Here is a 15,987-nt window from a genome sequence, read left to right on the forward strand (position 1 = left end):
GCGCTCGCCCCGCGCCGAAGAAGTGCTGCGCCGAGTCGCGCAGCGTGGGCGACTCGGTGTGGTCCAGCTGCGCGCGGACGTTCGACCCGAGCGGCTCGAGGAGCCCCTCGACGAGCGCGAAGGGGTCGATGGCCGGCGGCGGGTCCGTGGTGACCGAGTGGCACCGGCTGTCAAACTGCACCGCGTTGAGCTGGTCGACGGTATCCTCGGTCCGCGTGACGTCGAGCACCTCCTCCGCGCGCGGCGGCGCGGCGGCGCGCGCGACGGTGCGCTCGGGGCCGCCTCCTCTGCTCACCGGCTGCACGCCGGCCCGCTGCCCGAACGCAACGCAGTGGCCCAGCGGGGCCGCGCACAGCAACGCGAAGAGGCGGCCGATTCGCCTGATGCTCGGTGCTGCCATGCCTTGGAAACTGCCTCGACGAACAAAGAAAAACGATCTCCGCCGATAACGAGAGAGAGAGAGAGAGAGAGAGAGAGAGAAAACCGCCAATGGCCGTTATCCGTTAGTGCGGACGTCGCCGCGGCTCGCCTCTGCCGCGGCGGCTGCTGCGCGCACGCGGCGGCGCCGCTCTCTCGCGAGACGGCTGGCGACGCGGCTCGCCGCCGACGTACGGTGCGCTCGTCCGACGGTCCGCAGCGTGGCGTGCGCGGCGCTGAGCGCCGCTCTGCGAGCGCCTCTGCGCCTGCACTGCCTGTCTCTGTTGCTGTTGGTGGTGGTGGTGCTGCTGCTGCTGGTGCCGATGCTGCTGCTGGCGCGGCGCGGCTGTGCGACTGGGCTCGACGCGCGCGTCGCGAGCGTCTGACGCGGCGGGCGGCGTCGGGCAGGTGCGCTTCTCTCTCGGGTGGTGGTGGTGGTGGTGCTGCTGCTGCTGGTGGTGCAGATGCTGCTGCTGGTGCGGCGCGGCTCTCCGACGCGACTCGATGCGCGCGTCGCGGCTATCTGACGCGGCGGGCGGCGTCGCGGGCGGCAGCGGTGGCGGCTCGCGGGTGGAGGTGGAGGCTGGAGGCGTGGTGGGTCTTTGAGTTTATTTCATGATGGACTACGAGGAGTGGGGGTCAACCGGGAGGCAGGGGGCTCAACCAGGCGACGGAGGACCGTGGGCCATCGCGGGGACCAGCTTGTCCGGAGGGCGGGCTGGGCAGATCCGGATGGTCTTCACGCCGGTGGGTGGCACCGAGGCGTCTTGGACGCTCAGCTCTAACTTAAGCTCCTGAGGGGCGCGTGGTTGTAACCACGTAGTATGACTACAACCCACCACAGACACCCTCCCCCACTCCTCACGTGTGTTCACACCCTCACCCTCTCCTCTCTCCTCTCTCTCTCTCTCTCTCTCTCTCTCTCTCTCCTCTCTCTCCTCTTGTCTGTGCTGTCTGCCTGACTCAGGCACTCAATCTGCCGATGCGTGATTGTGTGTGGGCTGCTCCGAGGGGGCCCTCTGTGCGATCCGACGGGTAGGGGGGCTGTGCCCGGGCGGTGTCCGGTGTGGAGTCCCCTTCTGATCCCGCCTGGAATGTTGGGTGTGAGGTCGTGGAAGCTTTGATCCCAAGGGGGGGAGCTGATCCCACTCAATAACCAACTCTCAGGGGCAGTAGGTGGGCGAGCTTCAGGCACGCTCATCTCGATCGTCAAGACGTTGCTACGCGCGGTCTTCCGCGGGGGGAGCTGCGTCGACGGGTGCGGGACCGCGGCGCAGCCAGTGCCGTGGCGATGCCTCCGGCTGTTTGCGGCGGGCGGCTTGCTGCTCGCTGCGATGGCGAAAAACTCGTCTCGCCACACGCCAAGGGCTTATGCTCTGGCGAGACGTGAGGCGCATGCGCCCAGGAGGGGAGGGGGCATGTGTAACGACACTGCTAGAGATGCCTTTCGGGGCCCAGAGATAAAACTTCTGTGATGCCATGCGTGACCTAGTAGTGTCCCCAGCTATGGGCGTGTCCACGTTGGAGCCAGGTGTGGTGTGGGCGCGAGAATAGCTCCGCCGTTCATGGAGGCAACCGATGCGAGTCGACTGGTGTGTGTCGTCGTGGTTTCGTATCAAGAATTCTCTCTCTCTCGCCGATAACGATTGGGGTGGGGGCCCCAACTCGTGGTAGGCCACTAGTTTATCGTAGGGTACTCACGGATACCTCTCCTGAGTCCCTCTCGTGTGCCCTCGCGCACATCGCATGCGGTCTTCACTCAGCCTCCGCTGCTGTGAACACCAAACTTGCACTTCAGCTGGTGCGCGCTTTCGCCGCCTACTTTCGCGAGCGCGCTTGGCCCTTGCTCCTCATGCGCGGCGCTCTCGCTGCGCTCTCTCCCTGCTCATGGGACCTGATGCCGCGCCACCTCTGTGGCCGCTCCATCCTCTCTGACGGCGCCAGCCCTCCGGCTGCGCCATCTCTCTTTGGTTGGCACAGAATCTGTGTCTGCGCCATTCTTGCTGTCGCTGGCGACTGTTCTGGGCAGCAGTACACGATGGGCGGCGGCCTCGTCTGCCGCGCTTGTGGCGCTCTCGTGGTCGCCTCGGGTCTGCCACGACGGCCTCGTCCACCTGGCGGCCAGGGGCGGTGGCCCCACAGCCCACTCTTGGTGCTGCTGTTGCATCACGTCTCGTGGCGTGCTTCTCCTTTCTCTCTGGACCCGCCGGCGATAAGCTCTGCTGTCATGTTGCTCTGGGAGATCTCTATCCAAGGCAGCACTCCGGCACTTGCTCCGCCCGTGCAGCGGCGCTTGCTGCTCTTCGAGTGAGCCTCGTCTCGCTCTCTTTGTCTGCTCAAGCCTCGCCTCGTTCGCCCTCGTGGGCGGCGTGGCGGGCGGCTGTCTCTGCCGCCGCCTCGAGTGAGCCTCGTCTCGCTCTTCGTCTACTCGAGCCTCGTCTCGTGTGCCGCCTCGTGGGCGGCGTGGCGGGCTGCTGTCTCTGCCGCCGCCTCGAGTGAGCCTCGTCTCGCTCTTCGTCTACTCGAGCCTCGTCTCGTGTGCCGCCTCTTGGGCGGCGTGGCGGGCTGCTGTCTCTGCCTCCGCCTCGAGTGAGCCTCGTCTCGCTCTTCGTCTACTCGAGCCTCGTCTCGTGTGCCGCCTCTTGGGGGGCGTGGCGTGGCGGGCGGCTGTCTCTGCCGCCGCCTCGAGTGAGCCTCGTCTCGCTCTTCGTCTACTCGAGCCTCGTCTTGTGTGCCGCCTCTTGGGCGGCGTGGCGTGGCGGGCGGCTGTCTCTGCCGCCGCCTCGTGTGAGCCTCGTCTCGCTCTTCGTCTACTCGAGCCTCGTCTCGTGTGCCGCCTCGTGGGCGGCGTGGCGTGGCGGGCGGCTGTCTCTGCCGCCGCCTCGAGTGAGCCTCGTCTCGCTCTTCGTCTGCTCGAGCCTCGTCTCGTGGGCCGCCTCGTGGGCGGCGTGGCGTGGCGGGCGGCTGTCTCTGCTGCCGCCTCGTGTGAGCCTCGTCTGGCTCTTCGTCTACTCGAGCCTCGTCTCGTGTGCCGCCTCGTGGGCGGCGTGGCGTGGCGGGCGGCTGTCTCTGCCGCCGCCTCGAGTGAGCCTCGTCTCGCTCGTCGTCTACTCGAGCCTCGTCTCGTGTGCCGCCTCGTGGGCGGCGTGGCGGGCTGCTGTCTCTGCCGCCGCCTCGAGTGAGCCTCGTCTAGCTCTTCGTCTACTCGAGCCTCGTCTCGTGTGCCGCCTCGACCGGCCGACACGTGGCCGCATATATGTGTATATACCACGTCCGAATGGGCTGCACAAGCCAAACCACGCTCATCACAGCTTGCCACAGTGTGGCCCCTGGCAGGGGTAAGCCATTCTTGGTGTACCAGCTCACAGGAGGGCCGCTTGAACACGATTGTTGCACGGCGTGAAAAATCAAGTATTCGCGAGACACATGTACATGTTGTTGTTGTCGCACATGCAACGCGAGCCCCAGGCCCAGCACCCGCGGGGCGCTGGGGGCGCCGCGCGCCCCGAGCGTGCCGGCTCCATATTCAAAAAGTCCGATGAGCGATGATGAAGCGCAAACGCTCCCCTCCCCTGGAGTTTGTGCTGGAGGAAGGACATCGCGACGACACAGTGATTGTGTTTGTGAAGAATATGCGTAGTTTTACAGCTCCTGTGCGTGCAGACACCGCGCGTTGCGCGAGCACATTGGGGAGGCCAGCCTCCGGCTTCTCAGCGTCTCGCGAGGGCTGCGTCTCTGTCTGCCCTCCTGAGCGCGCGCGGCGAGGAGGGCGCATTGGTAGAAGTCGGCCTTGGGGTGCGACGACGGGCGGCCGGGTGCGACAAAATCCGAGAATTGCCGTAAACCTCGTGTTTTTCTTTAATCCTGCTGATCTCGGCGCGTTGCTGAACTCACCGAGCGCCGGCTGTCGAAATGCTGCTTGTCCTCGCCTCCTCGGCCGGCTGGCTGTCGCCACCGACGCGGCAGCCTTTCAGGCTGCTCTCGATGCGGCCGCGGCTGTCAGGTAGCTCCATGGCCAGCGATGAACTGCCTGCTAGCTCCGTGGCCAGCGATGAGGCGGTCGGCCAGCGCGAGTACCTCATCGCGCCGCGGGACGTGGACGGCGCCTCTGGCTGGGTGGAGACACGCCCCGACTACCCGCTGCCTCGGATGTGCATCGTCGCGCGGCGAGGACGCCTCACCAACGCGGCGGTCGGTGAGTTCCTGCAGTTCCTCGGTGACGCGCTGGCGCTTCAGGCGCCGATGACGGTGCTGTGGGACGTCTCGTCCGAGCCGGGCGGCTTTCCGTCGATGGAGCAGTTCCGCACCGTCAACCGTTGGCTGGCACAGAACGGCCGCGCCGCCGCATACGACGCGTGCGTGCAGGGGCACTGCCTGTTTGTCAAGCAGCGGCTGCGCAGACTCGGAATCCGCACGATGGCCTCCATCGCTCGGCCGCCGCAGCCCGTCAAGGTCGTGGCCAGCCTTGACGAGGCGGACCTCTTTGCGGCAGAGGCGCGGTGCGAATCGGACGGCCCGCCGCCGCCGCCACCAACGCCGCCGCCGCCACCAACGCCGCCGCCGCCACCAACGCCGCCGCCGCCATCAACGCCACCGCCGCCGCTCTCGCCGGCTTCGCGCGAGGCGCTTCCCGTCTTGACGCGCGAGAGGTCTCGGCGGACTCTGGGAGAATCTCGGGGATCGGGGAAGATCGAGTAGGCGCTGCCCGTCCGCATCGACGGCGAGTGGTTCGACCTGAGGCGCTGGCGGGCGGCGCACCCGGCCGGAGTCCACTGGCTGGACGGCTTCGCCGGCCGCGACGCGACCGACGTGCGCTTTTCACAGCGCTCCTCACGGCGGGGCGGTGTGAATGGCGGCTCTTCACAGCTCGGAGGTGTGAACAGGTGATGCACGCCTTTCACAGCGAAGACGCGTCGCGATGCTCTCGCGGCTTCCGAGGCTGAGCGCTGCAGTGCAGCCGCCCTCGCTGCCGCCGGCTTCGGCGCTGACGCTTGGCTTCCGGCGGCTGCGGGCGAGGCGGCGGAGGGGAGAGGGCAGGTGATGCCCCGTTGTGAGTGAGCACCAGGCCGATGGTTGGCAGGCGAGGCTGGTGGCGGAGGGGTGGTACGAGCGGCTCTGGTGGCGCGAGGCGCAGAACCTGCTCCCCTGCCTCGCCTGCTATGGCGTCGGCTGGCGCCTGGCTCGGGCCGCGCCGTTGCTCGCGACGCGACTCGAGGCGCTCCGTGCCTGTTCACAGCGTGAGCTGTGAAGAGACGCTCTTCACACCGACCCGGCACGCGACTCGAGGTGGCGCCGGCTGCAGCACCTGTACGCCCTCCCGCTCTACTCGGCCCTGTTTGCCCTCTGGCGCTTCAACTCAGCGCGCACCGTCTGGTCGAAGCGGCTCTGGCGTGAGGCGGCCCCGATGGGCCTCAACTACCTGCGGGGGGCCCTAGAAGCTGCACGCGTGTCCGTGCCTCCAAACTAGTATTCAGCGTCTGTATTACGACCGTCGTAGTCTCCTTCACCACATCCCCGCCCTGATGTTGGGGTATGCACCTCGCAGGTGGATGGCGCTGTGTTTGCCGCCAGCCGTCGCGGTCGGGCACGTCCTCCTCGCCGGTGCCCTCACCGCAACCATCGTCACCGTCTCGCATCAGGCCGAGGACTTGTTCCACGAGCACCAAGACGACTGGGTGGCGTCGCAGGTGCCGAGATCTAGCCGAGATACGGCCGAGATGCGGCCGAGATGTGGCGACGATTATTGGGTGGCGTCGCAGGTGCACTCGACCCGCGGCTGCTAGATCCACCCCTTGAAAACCAATTGTCGTTGAATCCGCCGTTTGGGCTTGCGCGTCTCAGGTGCACTCGACCCGCGACGCGGTGACGAGCAGCCCGTTCTCCGAGTGGCTCTGGGGAGGGATGCAGTACCAGCTCGAGCACCACTTGCTGCCAAACTCGCCGACATCTCCTAGACATGTCCGCGACACGTCCCTGACATGTCCTGTAGGCACCACCTGCTGCCCACCATGCCGCGCTACCGCTACCCCTCCGCCGCGCCGCTCGTGCGCAGCTCTGCGCGGAGCACGGCGTCGAGTACCGGGTGGACTCGGAGCTCGGCGTCGTGCGGCGCAACTTTGCGATGCTGCGCGAGGTGGCGAGGGCGGGTACGGAGGAGGGCGCGCTGCCGACGCGCACCGAGACGGTGTGGAGCAGGAGGGACGGCGCGGCGTGGGTGGGGTCGAACTAGAGGTAAGGTATAAGGTAGATTTCTCCACACACACAAAGTGGTGGGGCAAGGGGGGGCGACCCTCGCATCTCCACGCCCGGACACGGGCAGGAGCCCCACAACTAGAGGATCCGTTTGGACGCCGAAAAGACTCTCTCGGGGTGCTAAGTAATTACGGGGGAAGGACCGTGAGTTGACGGAAATCGGAGGACGCGACCCACTTCGCCACAGACGGTCCCGCGCCTCGCCGCTATGACGGGGACACACCCCGCACCGTCCGCTGTGTCCCCGTCTTTGTCCGGAGTGAATACTCCAACGCGCTCGTCGGTGGCGGCTTCCTCCAACCTGTGCCGCGCTCGGCGAACCTCGACAGCGCCTTCGGTGGCATGCAGCTCTTTGCGCCTGAAGCCTGGAGTGAAGCTCCTCTGCTGCTCACACACTCTGCACAGATGACACAGCCCACTGTGCGGCTGCCACAGCTGTGACAGCGATGGGCTCGCCCTCACTGGCCCTCAGTCACTTGTGCTGCGGCTTGTGTGAGCGACACTGCGCGGCGACTGCCGGCACACTGTGAGACCATGGGTGTGAGGTAAAACCATGCTACCAGCGCTTGGTCACATCGGCCCCGAGGTCAGATCCTTCTACTCTGTTGATGACAACACTTGTCTACTCGCTGGAGCCGAGCAGGAGGGCTTGGCGCACAACCCCTGTTCAACGCAGGGTCCTTCCCCTTTATAGAGGTGTGGACCGTGAGTTGAGGAAATCGGAGGACGCGACCCGCTTCGCCACAGACGGTTCGCACAGAGACAGTCGAGTCGAACGTGGTGGGGGGCGTGGGGGGTGGGGCGTAGCGCGGAGCGGGAGCGCAAGGCGCGCGGCGCGGCAGAGGAGGCGGAGGCGGCGGAGCTGGCGCGCGCCGAGGCGCCGCTGCTACGCCGCGCTGTCCGCGCCGCGCGACGAGGACCTCGCCGCCACGCCGACCGGCTGCTCTCGAGGCCCGAGCGCGGCGCTCGCGCGCGGGGGGGAGGAGGCGTGGAGAGCGGCTCGGCTCCGCAGCCCACTTGCCGCGTCTGCTCGCGCTGGTAGCTTGGTCGCATGCTCTAGCTTGGTAGCATGCTCTCCCGTGTTCGCGGCGTTCGTGCCGCGGCGGCGCGCGGGGGGGCCCCCGGTGTGCGGTGTCTCCGGTGAGGGGGCGTGCAGGGAGGAAGTGGCCAAGTGCAAGTGGGGAAGTACGTGCCTCGATGTTTGCTTCCCATCGCATATTAATCGCCCCCTGGCAAAAATGGCAGAAATCATATCGGCATGTGCTCGCCCCGCGCATGTGTGCCATGAGCATGCCGCCCATATCTCGCCCCCGGCTGCACAGTACACTCTCGAGCGACTCTCGCGTCTCCGCCTCCGCCATCCCCCCCCTCCTCCTCCCGCCCAGCCCATCGGCTCGGGGGGTGGTGAGGGCAAGCGGGGGCGAGGCGCAGTCCCTCTGGACTATACTGAGGTGTGGTTCTGTCCCTAAAGCCGTAGTCTCGGAGGGGGGGGGCAAAAAGATAAGAATATCTAATTTTTCTTCCCATGGCCATGCCCCCATACTCCGGGTCCGAAATCGAGTCCATACTGTGCACACACAACTGCGCACGTTGGGCCTGCGGCGCTGGGCTCACGCGTGAAGCGTGCAGGAAGCGTGTCGATCTTAGTCAAGAGCGACACGCAGCAACGCCTGCTTGTCGTGATCGCCGGCTGCTCTCTCCTAGCTCCGCGGCGCGGCTCGCCCGCGCCGCAACGCCTGCACACGAGGCGGCGGGGCGGGGGGGCGGGGTGAGGTGTGCTCAGATGTGTGGTCCCTAAGGGGTGGCCCGGAGGGCGATCACAGCTCGCAGAGCACAGCCTCAGATATTCTCAAACTGCTGGTGTGTGATCCTCACGGCGGATCAGAAAGAGCGCGGAGTGGTCCTCATAGGCTGTCGGGCGGGAGGGGCTGCGGCAGGTGGGGAGTGGTGCTCGGCGCGCCATCTGCAACAATCTCGGGCAATCTCGGGCATCATGTCGGGCAATCTCGGGCGTGGTCCTCGGCGCGCCATCCAGCAGGAATCGACGGCAATGCGGCCAAGCAAACTGCGGGCAGCAGCCCCACCTCATTGGGCGACACGAGGGGGCCACCGCCACCGGCTGCTCTCAGCGGCGCAGGAGGCTGGTCGAACAATGTTCGGCTCACTGTGTGCGATGACAAACGTGTTGGCATCGCTGTCCTCCCCCCCCCTTCCCCCCCTTCCCCGGGATTGTGCGATTGACCGAGCTCGCTTGCGAGCTCACACGGCCTTTGCCTCGTAGCGCAGGATCGCCTCTTGCAAGCCTCGGATCTCGGCGAGGCCGCGCAGCCGCCCAATCGCCGTGTAGCCCGGGTTTGTGGCTCGGCCTTCCCCCAGGTCGTCGAGCATCTTGTGCCCTGAAGGGGAGATGTGGTGGAGATGTGGGGAGGTGTGGGGAGGTGTGGGGAGATGTGTGGAGGTGTGGGGAGGTGTGGGGAGAAGTGGGGAGATGTGGGGGATGGGGAGATGTGGGGAGAGGTGGGGAGAGGTGGGGAGATGTGGTAAGGCGCTCGCCTAGGGCAGGTGGCCATCTCGCGTAATCTCGCGTAATCTCGGCGTATTAGGCAGCGCATCTCCCATCACCGTGGTCCGGCCGGAACGGCAAGCGCGGCCGCGCGTCGCCTACGCCGAGATGACGCGAGATTGCGCGAGATAGCCTAAGGGCTCTTAACGGCAAGGGCGGCCGCGTCGCCGTCGCGCTGCCGCCGGGCGGCCTCGCGTGCAAACGTGCGCACGATGCGAAACATGTCGACATCGCCATCGAGGTGGTCGCTCTCGACGAAGGAGCCGCCGCCTATAAAAAAGAAATACGGCCTAGCAAAAGAAATCGACGTGCTCGCTCTCGACGAAGGAGCCGCCGCCGTCCGTCCGTCGCACGTTGCGGAGGTGGACAAAGTGCGTGCGCGCCGCATGCCTCTCCGCCTGCGCCCGCATGGACGAGCTCGGCATCGAGATTGTCTCCTCTCTTGAGTGAGAGACGGTGATCTCGCGCTAGTGTGTGTGCGTGCGTGCGTGTGTGTGTGTGTGTGTGTGTGTGTGTGCGTGTGTGTGTGTGCGTGTGTGTGTGTGTGTGTGTGTGTGTGTGTGTGTGTGTGTGTGTGTGTGTGTGTGTGTGTGTGTGTGTGCGTGTGTGTGTGTGTGTGTAGTGTGTGTGTGTGTGTGTGTGTGTGTGTGTGTGCGTGTGTGTGTGTGTGTGTGTGTGTGTGTGCGTGTGTGTGTGTGTGTGTGTGTGTGTGTGTGTGTGTGTGTGTGTGTGGGGTGCCCGCCATGCCCTCGACGTCGTTGGCCGAGCTCGAGGCGTAGCTGCCTACGTGATGCAAACACACAACGTGAGGGCGGGAAGACGGTGTTGTGCAGTGTGTGTTCAGAGCACCGCGCGAGTACGAGGGGCTACGAGTACAGTCGCGGCCGCACAAACAGTGGTGTACGTGTCCTCTCGAGCGCTCGGGACAACACACAAGGATGCGTGTTCCGCTGCTGGGCCGCTGCTGGGCGTGGCTGCCGGCACAGAAGGTGAGGTTGGGTGTGTACACCGCGGCCCGTTGTGTGCTCTCGTGAAATCTCGTGAACTCTCGTGTAATCTCGTGTAATCTCGGCTGCCGACACAGAAGGTCAGCCCATTGTGTACTCGTGAAATCTCGTGAAATCTCGTGTAATCTCGTGTAATCTCGTGTAATCTCGTGTAACGGCTGCCGACACAGAAGGCCAGCCCGTTGTGTGCTCTCGTGAAATCTCGTGAACTCTCGGCTGCCGACACAGAAGGCCAGCCCGTTGTGTAATCTCGTGTAATCTCGTGAAATCTCGTGAACTCTCGGCTGCCGACACAGAAGGCCAGCCCGTTGTGTAATCTCGTGTACTCTCGTGAAATCTCGTGAACTCTCGGCTGCCGACACAGAAGGTCAGCCCGTTGTGTAATCTCGTGTAATCTCGTGAAATCTCGTGAACTCAGAAGGTCAGCCCGTTGTGTAATCTCGTGAAATCTCGTGTAATCTCGTGTACTCTCGTGAAATCTCGTGAACTCTCGGCTGCCGACACAGAAGGTCAGCCCGTTGTGTAATCTCGTGTAATCTCGTGAAATCTCGTGAACTCAGAAGGTCAGCCCGTTGTGTAATCTCGTGAAATCTCGTGTAATCTCGTGTACTCTCGTGTACTCTCGTGAACTCTCGGCTGCCGACACAGAAGGTCAGCCCGTTGTGTAATCTCGTGTCATCTCGTGAAATCTCGCGAAATCTCGTGTAACGGCTGCCGACACAGAAGGCCAGCCCGTTGTGTAATCTCGTGTAATCTCGTGAAATCTCGTGAACTCTTCGGCTGCCGACACAGAAGGCCAGCCCGTTGTGTAATCTCGTGTCATCTCATGTAATCTCGTGTAACGGCTGCCGACGCAGAAGGTCAACCCGTTGTGCGGCGAGTCGACGGCGGCCAGAAGATGCTGCACGTCGCTCTCGCAGGAGACAACGCGCGGCAACCTAGGTCAAGTCTTCTAGGAATTGTGAGTTCGAACGATGGGGTCCGATCCGGTTTTCTTTTACCCGAGCAGCGGCATGGGAGGGTCGTCCGGGTGGATGGCCATGTACACGCCGGCGGCCGCCTGTTCACAGACACGGCTGTGAAGAGGCGCTGCCCGCGGGCAGGTGGAGTCTACGCACACACGCACGGCCACACCGCGGCCGGCACGACCTCGCGTAGAAAGTGGGCGAGGTTTGCCTGAGGGACGGTGAGGGGGAGGTAAACTCCTCCACACACACACGCTGGGGCAAGGGGAGCGGCAAGGGCCGGGCGACCCTCGCGCCTCCACGACTAGACGACAGGAGCCCCACGGCGTTAGAAGTGCAAGGCCCGGTGCGCGTGGGCGAGCGGTGTGGGAGCGAGCGAGCGAGCGAGCGTGTGCGTGTGTGTGTGTGTGTGTGTGTGTGTGTGTGTGCGTGTGTGTGTGTGTGCGTGTGTGTGCGTGTGTGTGTGTGTGTGTGTGTGTGTAGGGTTGGCCTGCATCGCAATCTTGTCGATGCAATCTCGTGCAATCTCGTGAAATCTCGTGTAATCTCGGCCTGCATCGTAATCTTGTCGATGCCCGCGTACGCGTCCAGGCAAGCTTGGAAGTCAGCGAGGCTCGACCTGTTCACAGGCGCAGGCGTGAACGGCGTCTCGTCACAGCTGCTTATGACGCTGCGCCCCACCTGTTCACAGCGTTCACGCCTGCGGCACCCGTCTTCCTTTTTCCGTGCCTGGAGGCGAGCAAGGGCTCTGCCCCGCCGCCGTCGTCCGCCCTGGAAGGCCTGCGGTCACAGTACGCGCCTACAAAAAAGAAATACAGCTAGAAAAAGAAATCGACGCCACGCTGGAAGGCCCGCGGTCACGGTACGCGCCAGCGCCTCTCGGCCGCCTTCGGACATGTCGGCGAAGCGCGCGGCCGCGCGCGCGCGCACCGGCGCGTCATAGCATGCCTCGGCGCCTAAACGGACCAACAAACGCCACATGGTCAAGCAAGGGATGGCGTCTGGTCCGCACGGAGGCGGTGCGCGCCGGGACGCTGCAGCAGGTGCAGCTCGAAGGCCGCAAAGTCGAGGAGGTCGAAGGCGAGTGCGCGGCTCCCGTCAGGCCACGCGCCTGGATGGGAAGTCTGCATTTTGTGCACTTGGACTTGGGCTAACAACGCAGTGTATTTTGTGTACTTTGCGACCCCCACCCTGTGTACTTCCCATCTAGAGCCGCGCGCGCGGGGTACGTAGTGGTTTGAATTGGGTAGTTTCCCTCGATCACAGAACGAGGAGGCGGACGCCGCACCGGCCGAGGTTGGTGACCGAGGCCTTGTACTTGTCGATGAAGGCGGACCGCTCTGGCTCGCGGCCCTGCTTGATCGCCTCGTGCACGGGGATGCTCTCCGCCACGGACCATGTCAGCCCGCTGCGTTCGACGAGCGATTTGCGTGCCTCGATCGCATCGACCGTCCACACGTCGCCAATCGGGACGTCGTGCAGCGCGGTGACGATGCCGGTGGCGCCGGCCTGCTTGACGTGCTCCAGCGTGACGGGGTCGTCAGGGCCGTACCTGGCAAAGTCGCGTGCTGGCACTCGTCACACGGTCTGTTGTCGCTCTATTGTGATGGCAGCGTCGCGTGCTGGCACTCGTGACACGGTAGCTAGACTCACCAGCGCCACGCTTGCTCCATTGTGCGATAAAAAGAATTCAACAAAAAAGAACTCTCTCTCACCGACACAGGTTCGACAATTTTACCAGCCCTGATTCTCACACAACGATACAGCGCACGAGGCGAGACCTGCATCTAGCCATATCTCCTCGCACCTCCCGGTATCTCCCAATATCTCGGGTCATTCTGATGCTAGGATTGGTATCGTGGATAATTATATGGGCCATATGGTTTAGTGCGAGGAGGAATAGATACGTAAATATGGTGGGAACTCAGGTAAGGAGCAGTGGAGGAAGGACGACACGTATACTAATCTTAATTGGAGCTATGCCCCAAATGTGCGGGGGTACCGGGCACGGAGATAGCTCGTCTACTGTAGAAGACGGAGGGAGAGTGAGAGGGACGGGAGGACTACTAGATAGGATCGCAGCACTAGTGCAGGAGATGGACACGGGGGAGAGACGGCTGGGACACGCTGTGCGCAAAGTGCGAGATGAACCCGTCGGCCTGTCAGGTGTTCCCGCGCAACAAACACGGCTGAGCTGCCGCCTCTTTGATGGCCAGCATATGTGCCTCTTATAGTCCTCTGAGTCTCTGGTGGTTGAGAGAAGAAGGCCTGTCCAGAAGAGGGGGACTGTGTGCGCGGTGTGCGGGGCCGATGGTGCGCGGAGGGCTGGAGCCGAGGTGGAGCGTGGCCGGAGCCGCGGCCGAGCCCGAACGCGCGCGCGCTCGTGTCGAATAGCAAGCATGGATGCCGACATGCGACAAGCGAGAGGCGTTTTAGTCTTGAACTATTGGGATAGGAAGACGCTGAAGATCATTGCTCGCACAACACGCAATCCATCCCTCTCCCGGCCGACGCGTCGTCAGCAGCATTTCTCGGCCGGCGGCCCGCGAGCCACGGCAGTCCGCCACCAGTCGCCTGAGATAGGACACTCCCAGGCGCTGCCGCGGAAGCCCGACTCGAGTCGCGGCTCGCTCACTTTCCGGCGGCGAGGGCGCAGGTGCAGATGCCGACGGTCGCGCCGGAGCAGAGGGCCGCCAGCTTGAGCTCTTCGGAGGAGCTCTTGGCCGCCATGTACGCCATCGACCTGCGGCGGCGTACTCGCTCACTCTCGAGGGAGTGGCTGAGTGGGCGAAGGCGAGCTCACGTCAGCCCGATAATGCCGCCGCCAAGGCCGCGACAGAGCCCAATCGTGTCAAAGTTCTCGTCAATCTTGGCCTGCGAGAGGTAGAAGCGCGGAGCGAGCAGCATGTGCGCCGTGTACAGGCTGCCGGCGGCGGTGATGGTGTAGAGCGTGGTTGATTTGTCCATAACGCGCCCGCCCGGAGAGATGACGGGAAAATTAAGAATTCGGAGGGCGGAAAAAACGAGTTCTCGAGGTTCTCGAGGTGGATATCCTTTGGCCGCGTTGGGTAGCGAGGCCGTGCCCCCGAGTTCATTTAAATATAACGAGGATTGGTGTGACGCGATCCACGCAGGCGTGTTTTCTGGCGGCCGACCGTCAGTGCAAGGCTGGTGCAAGGAGTCTACTAAGCTCAGAGGAAACCCGGAGCGCAGAGCCAACCCTCGGAGACGGGTTTAATTTATGGCCCTTTCCCTGCGAACGCGCACCCCCCGGGGCTAGGGCTCTCTTGCCCGCAACCCGATACCAATCATCCGGCCCGCTGGGTCGGCGCTAAGGTGTCCCGAGCCTGGAAGGGTATGTTTCAGCTCGTCGCGCAGCCGCCGCTGCATGCCACGCACAGCCTCCGCGATCGAGTGCCGGTGCCACTCGACCAGGTTGAGTCCAAGCACGCCGGCGTTGAAGAAACTGCTGCGGAGGGTGGTGCGGGTAAGTCCCAGGTAGCGCAGTTGGTCGCCGGTGAGCCTGGTGCCGGCCCGAACGGAAATGGGCCTAAGAACGGCGGCTGTGCTGCATGAGGCGTCTTCTCCCACGAAAAGTCCTTGCATCAGCGAAGCCACATCATCCCGCACGACCGCATCGTTGTCGATCCAGAGCAGCTTTGACACGCGCGGCAGCAATTCGGGCAGCTCAATACGCAGCTGTTCGTAAGAGGCGTCACTTTCACCACGCGTTGTACCGATGGCAATGTTGACCGCGTGATGCGTCAGCCTGTGGTGCCCCAACCCCAACATGGGTGCGGCACACCGTAACACCCATGCAACTTCACCGTGAGTCTGATTGCCGGTGAAGAGGTGGATATGAAGCGGCCCACGTGCGTGAGCCACATCATCGTCCGCGGTCATCCTTTCAGCCTCAAACGGGCCAAACAACAGTCTCGCCATCACCCATCTCGCCTCTCGCGATCGCGTCACGCCTTCCCTTGTGCCGCGAGTAGGCGTGTGAGTGATGGCCCTGCCGCCAGGTACACGGCTACACCTCGGGACGCCGTGCTGAGACGGGTAGAGCCGCCCCACGGGAGCGAAAGCCGCCGCGCGCGCCTCAGCCCGCCGGGCCCCTCGGCGGCCAGTGTGGGGTGGATACGGCGGTGATAAACCCCTCTGACAGCAGCGCCTCACGGCGTGGGCTGCGAGGTCACTCGGGGTGGCCCAGGGGGCGGCGGGGGAGCACTCTCCCGCCGGAGCAGCGGGTGATATTCCCGCTACTCGCTCGAGTTTGAGGTGCGCCGCGCCTCGCCTGTGCTGCCTTCCCGGCTGCCCCAGCCGCCCTCACCGTCCTCATCCCCTCCCCCACCCCCTCCCCCTCAGGCTAGGCCCTCGCCACCGCCGCTGCCGTTGTCTCCGCCACAGCCGCCGCCGTTTCCCTCCCCCCCACCCCCTCCGACGCCGTCGCCTCCGCTGCTCCCGCCACCACCGCCGGCCGCCTCAGCTCTCCCTCGCCCACCTGCTTGATATCACCGCCGCCCTCCGGGAGTACCCGCACCCCGCATCCGCGACCCCACGCCCCCACGACGACCTCCCGCCCCGCCCTCCCCGCGTCTCAGACCTTTGGCCGTGCTCCGCTCGGGGCGACTCGGCGCCGCCATCGCGAGCACGCCGCCGCCCTCGCCCCCGCCACCTTCCCCCCCGCCATCCCCACCGCCGCCGTCGCCGCCGCCCCCGTCACCGCCACCGGCGCCCTCGCCGCCCCCTCCATCGCCCCCGCCGCCGTCGCCCCCTCCGCCTT

General features: G+C 64.7%; 4 protein-coding genes across 4 annotated transcripts in view; 1 reads left to right on the top strand and 3 right to left on the bottom strand.

Moving 5' to 3' along the window:
- The window catches only part of EMIHUDRAFT_458892 (hypothetical protein), a gene marked incomplete at its 5' end in the record, with an annotated part of 4,212 nt that extends 3,799 nt beyond the window's left edge, over positions 1-413 (bottom strand). Inside the window, 2 exons of the mRNA XM_005771013.1 lie at positions 80-205; positions 296-413. Coding sequence (XP_005771070.1) covers positions 80-205; positions 296-413 — 244 coding nt within the window. The remainder of the gene's footprint in view (positions 1-79; positions 206-295) is intronic.
- A 1,856-nt stretch (positions 414-2,269) lies between these two features.
- EMIHUDRAFT_243637 (hypothetical protein) lies at positions 2,270-3,820 on the top strand (the record flags this gene model as incomplete). Its single annotated transcript, XM_005771014.1, has 4 exons — positions 2,270-2,507; positions 2,820-2,912; positions 3,008-3,542; positions 3,754-3,820. The coding sequence occupies 4 exons, from the start codon at positions 2,270-2,272 to the stop codon at positions 3,818-3,820; spliced, it is 933 nt and encodes a 310-aa protein (XP_005771071.1).
- Positions 3,821-8,166: 4,346 nt separating this feature from the next.
- EMIHUDRAFT_445101 (hypothetical protein) lies at positions 8,167-12,871 on the bottom strand. The gene is made up of 15 exons (XM_005771015.1): positions 12,858-12,871; positions 12,474-12,756; positions 12,232-12,315; positions 12,075-12,160; positions 11,957-12,003; positions 11,757-11,823; positions 11,374-11,415; positions 11,241-11,299; positions 11,089-11,177; positions 9,975-10,015; positions 9,570-9,630; positions 9,401-9,502; positions 9,292-9,330; positions 8,698-9,065; positions 8,167-8,405 (listed from the first exon to the last, which is right to left on the bottom strand). The coding sequence occupies exons 2-14, from the start codon at positions 12,601-12,603 to the stop codon at positions 8,929-8,931; spliced, it is 984 nt and encodes a 327-aa protein (XP_005771072.1). The 5' UTR covers positions 12,604-12,756; positions 12,858-12,871; the 3' UTR covers positions 8,167-8,405; positions 8,698-8,928.
- Positions 12,872-14,480: 1,609 nt separating this feature from the next.
- Positions 14,481-15,146, bottom strand: EMIHUDRAFT_243641 (hypothetical protein; the record flags this gene model as incomplete). The annotated part of the gene is made up of 1 exon (XM_005771016.1): positions 14,481-15,146. The coding sequence occupies one exon, from the start codon at positions 15,144-15,146 to the stop codon at positions 14,481-14,483; it is 666 nt and encodes a 221-aa protein (XP_005771073.1).
- Between the last annotated feature and the right edge of the window lie 841 nt (positions 15,147-15,987).

This window comes from Emiliania huxleyi (assembly GCF_000372725.1).
Source record: "Emiliania huxleyi CCMP1516 unplaced genomic scaffold EMIHUscaffold_394, whole genome shotgun sequence".
Classification (NCBI taxonomy): Eukaryota; Haptophyta; order Isochrysidales; family Noelaerhabdaceae; genus Emiliania; species Emiliania huxleyi.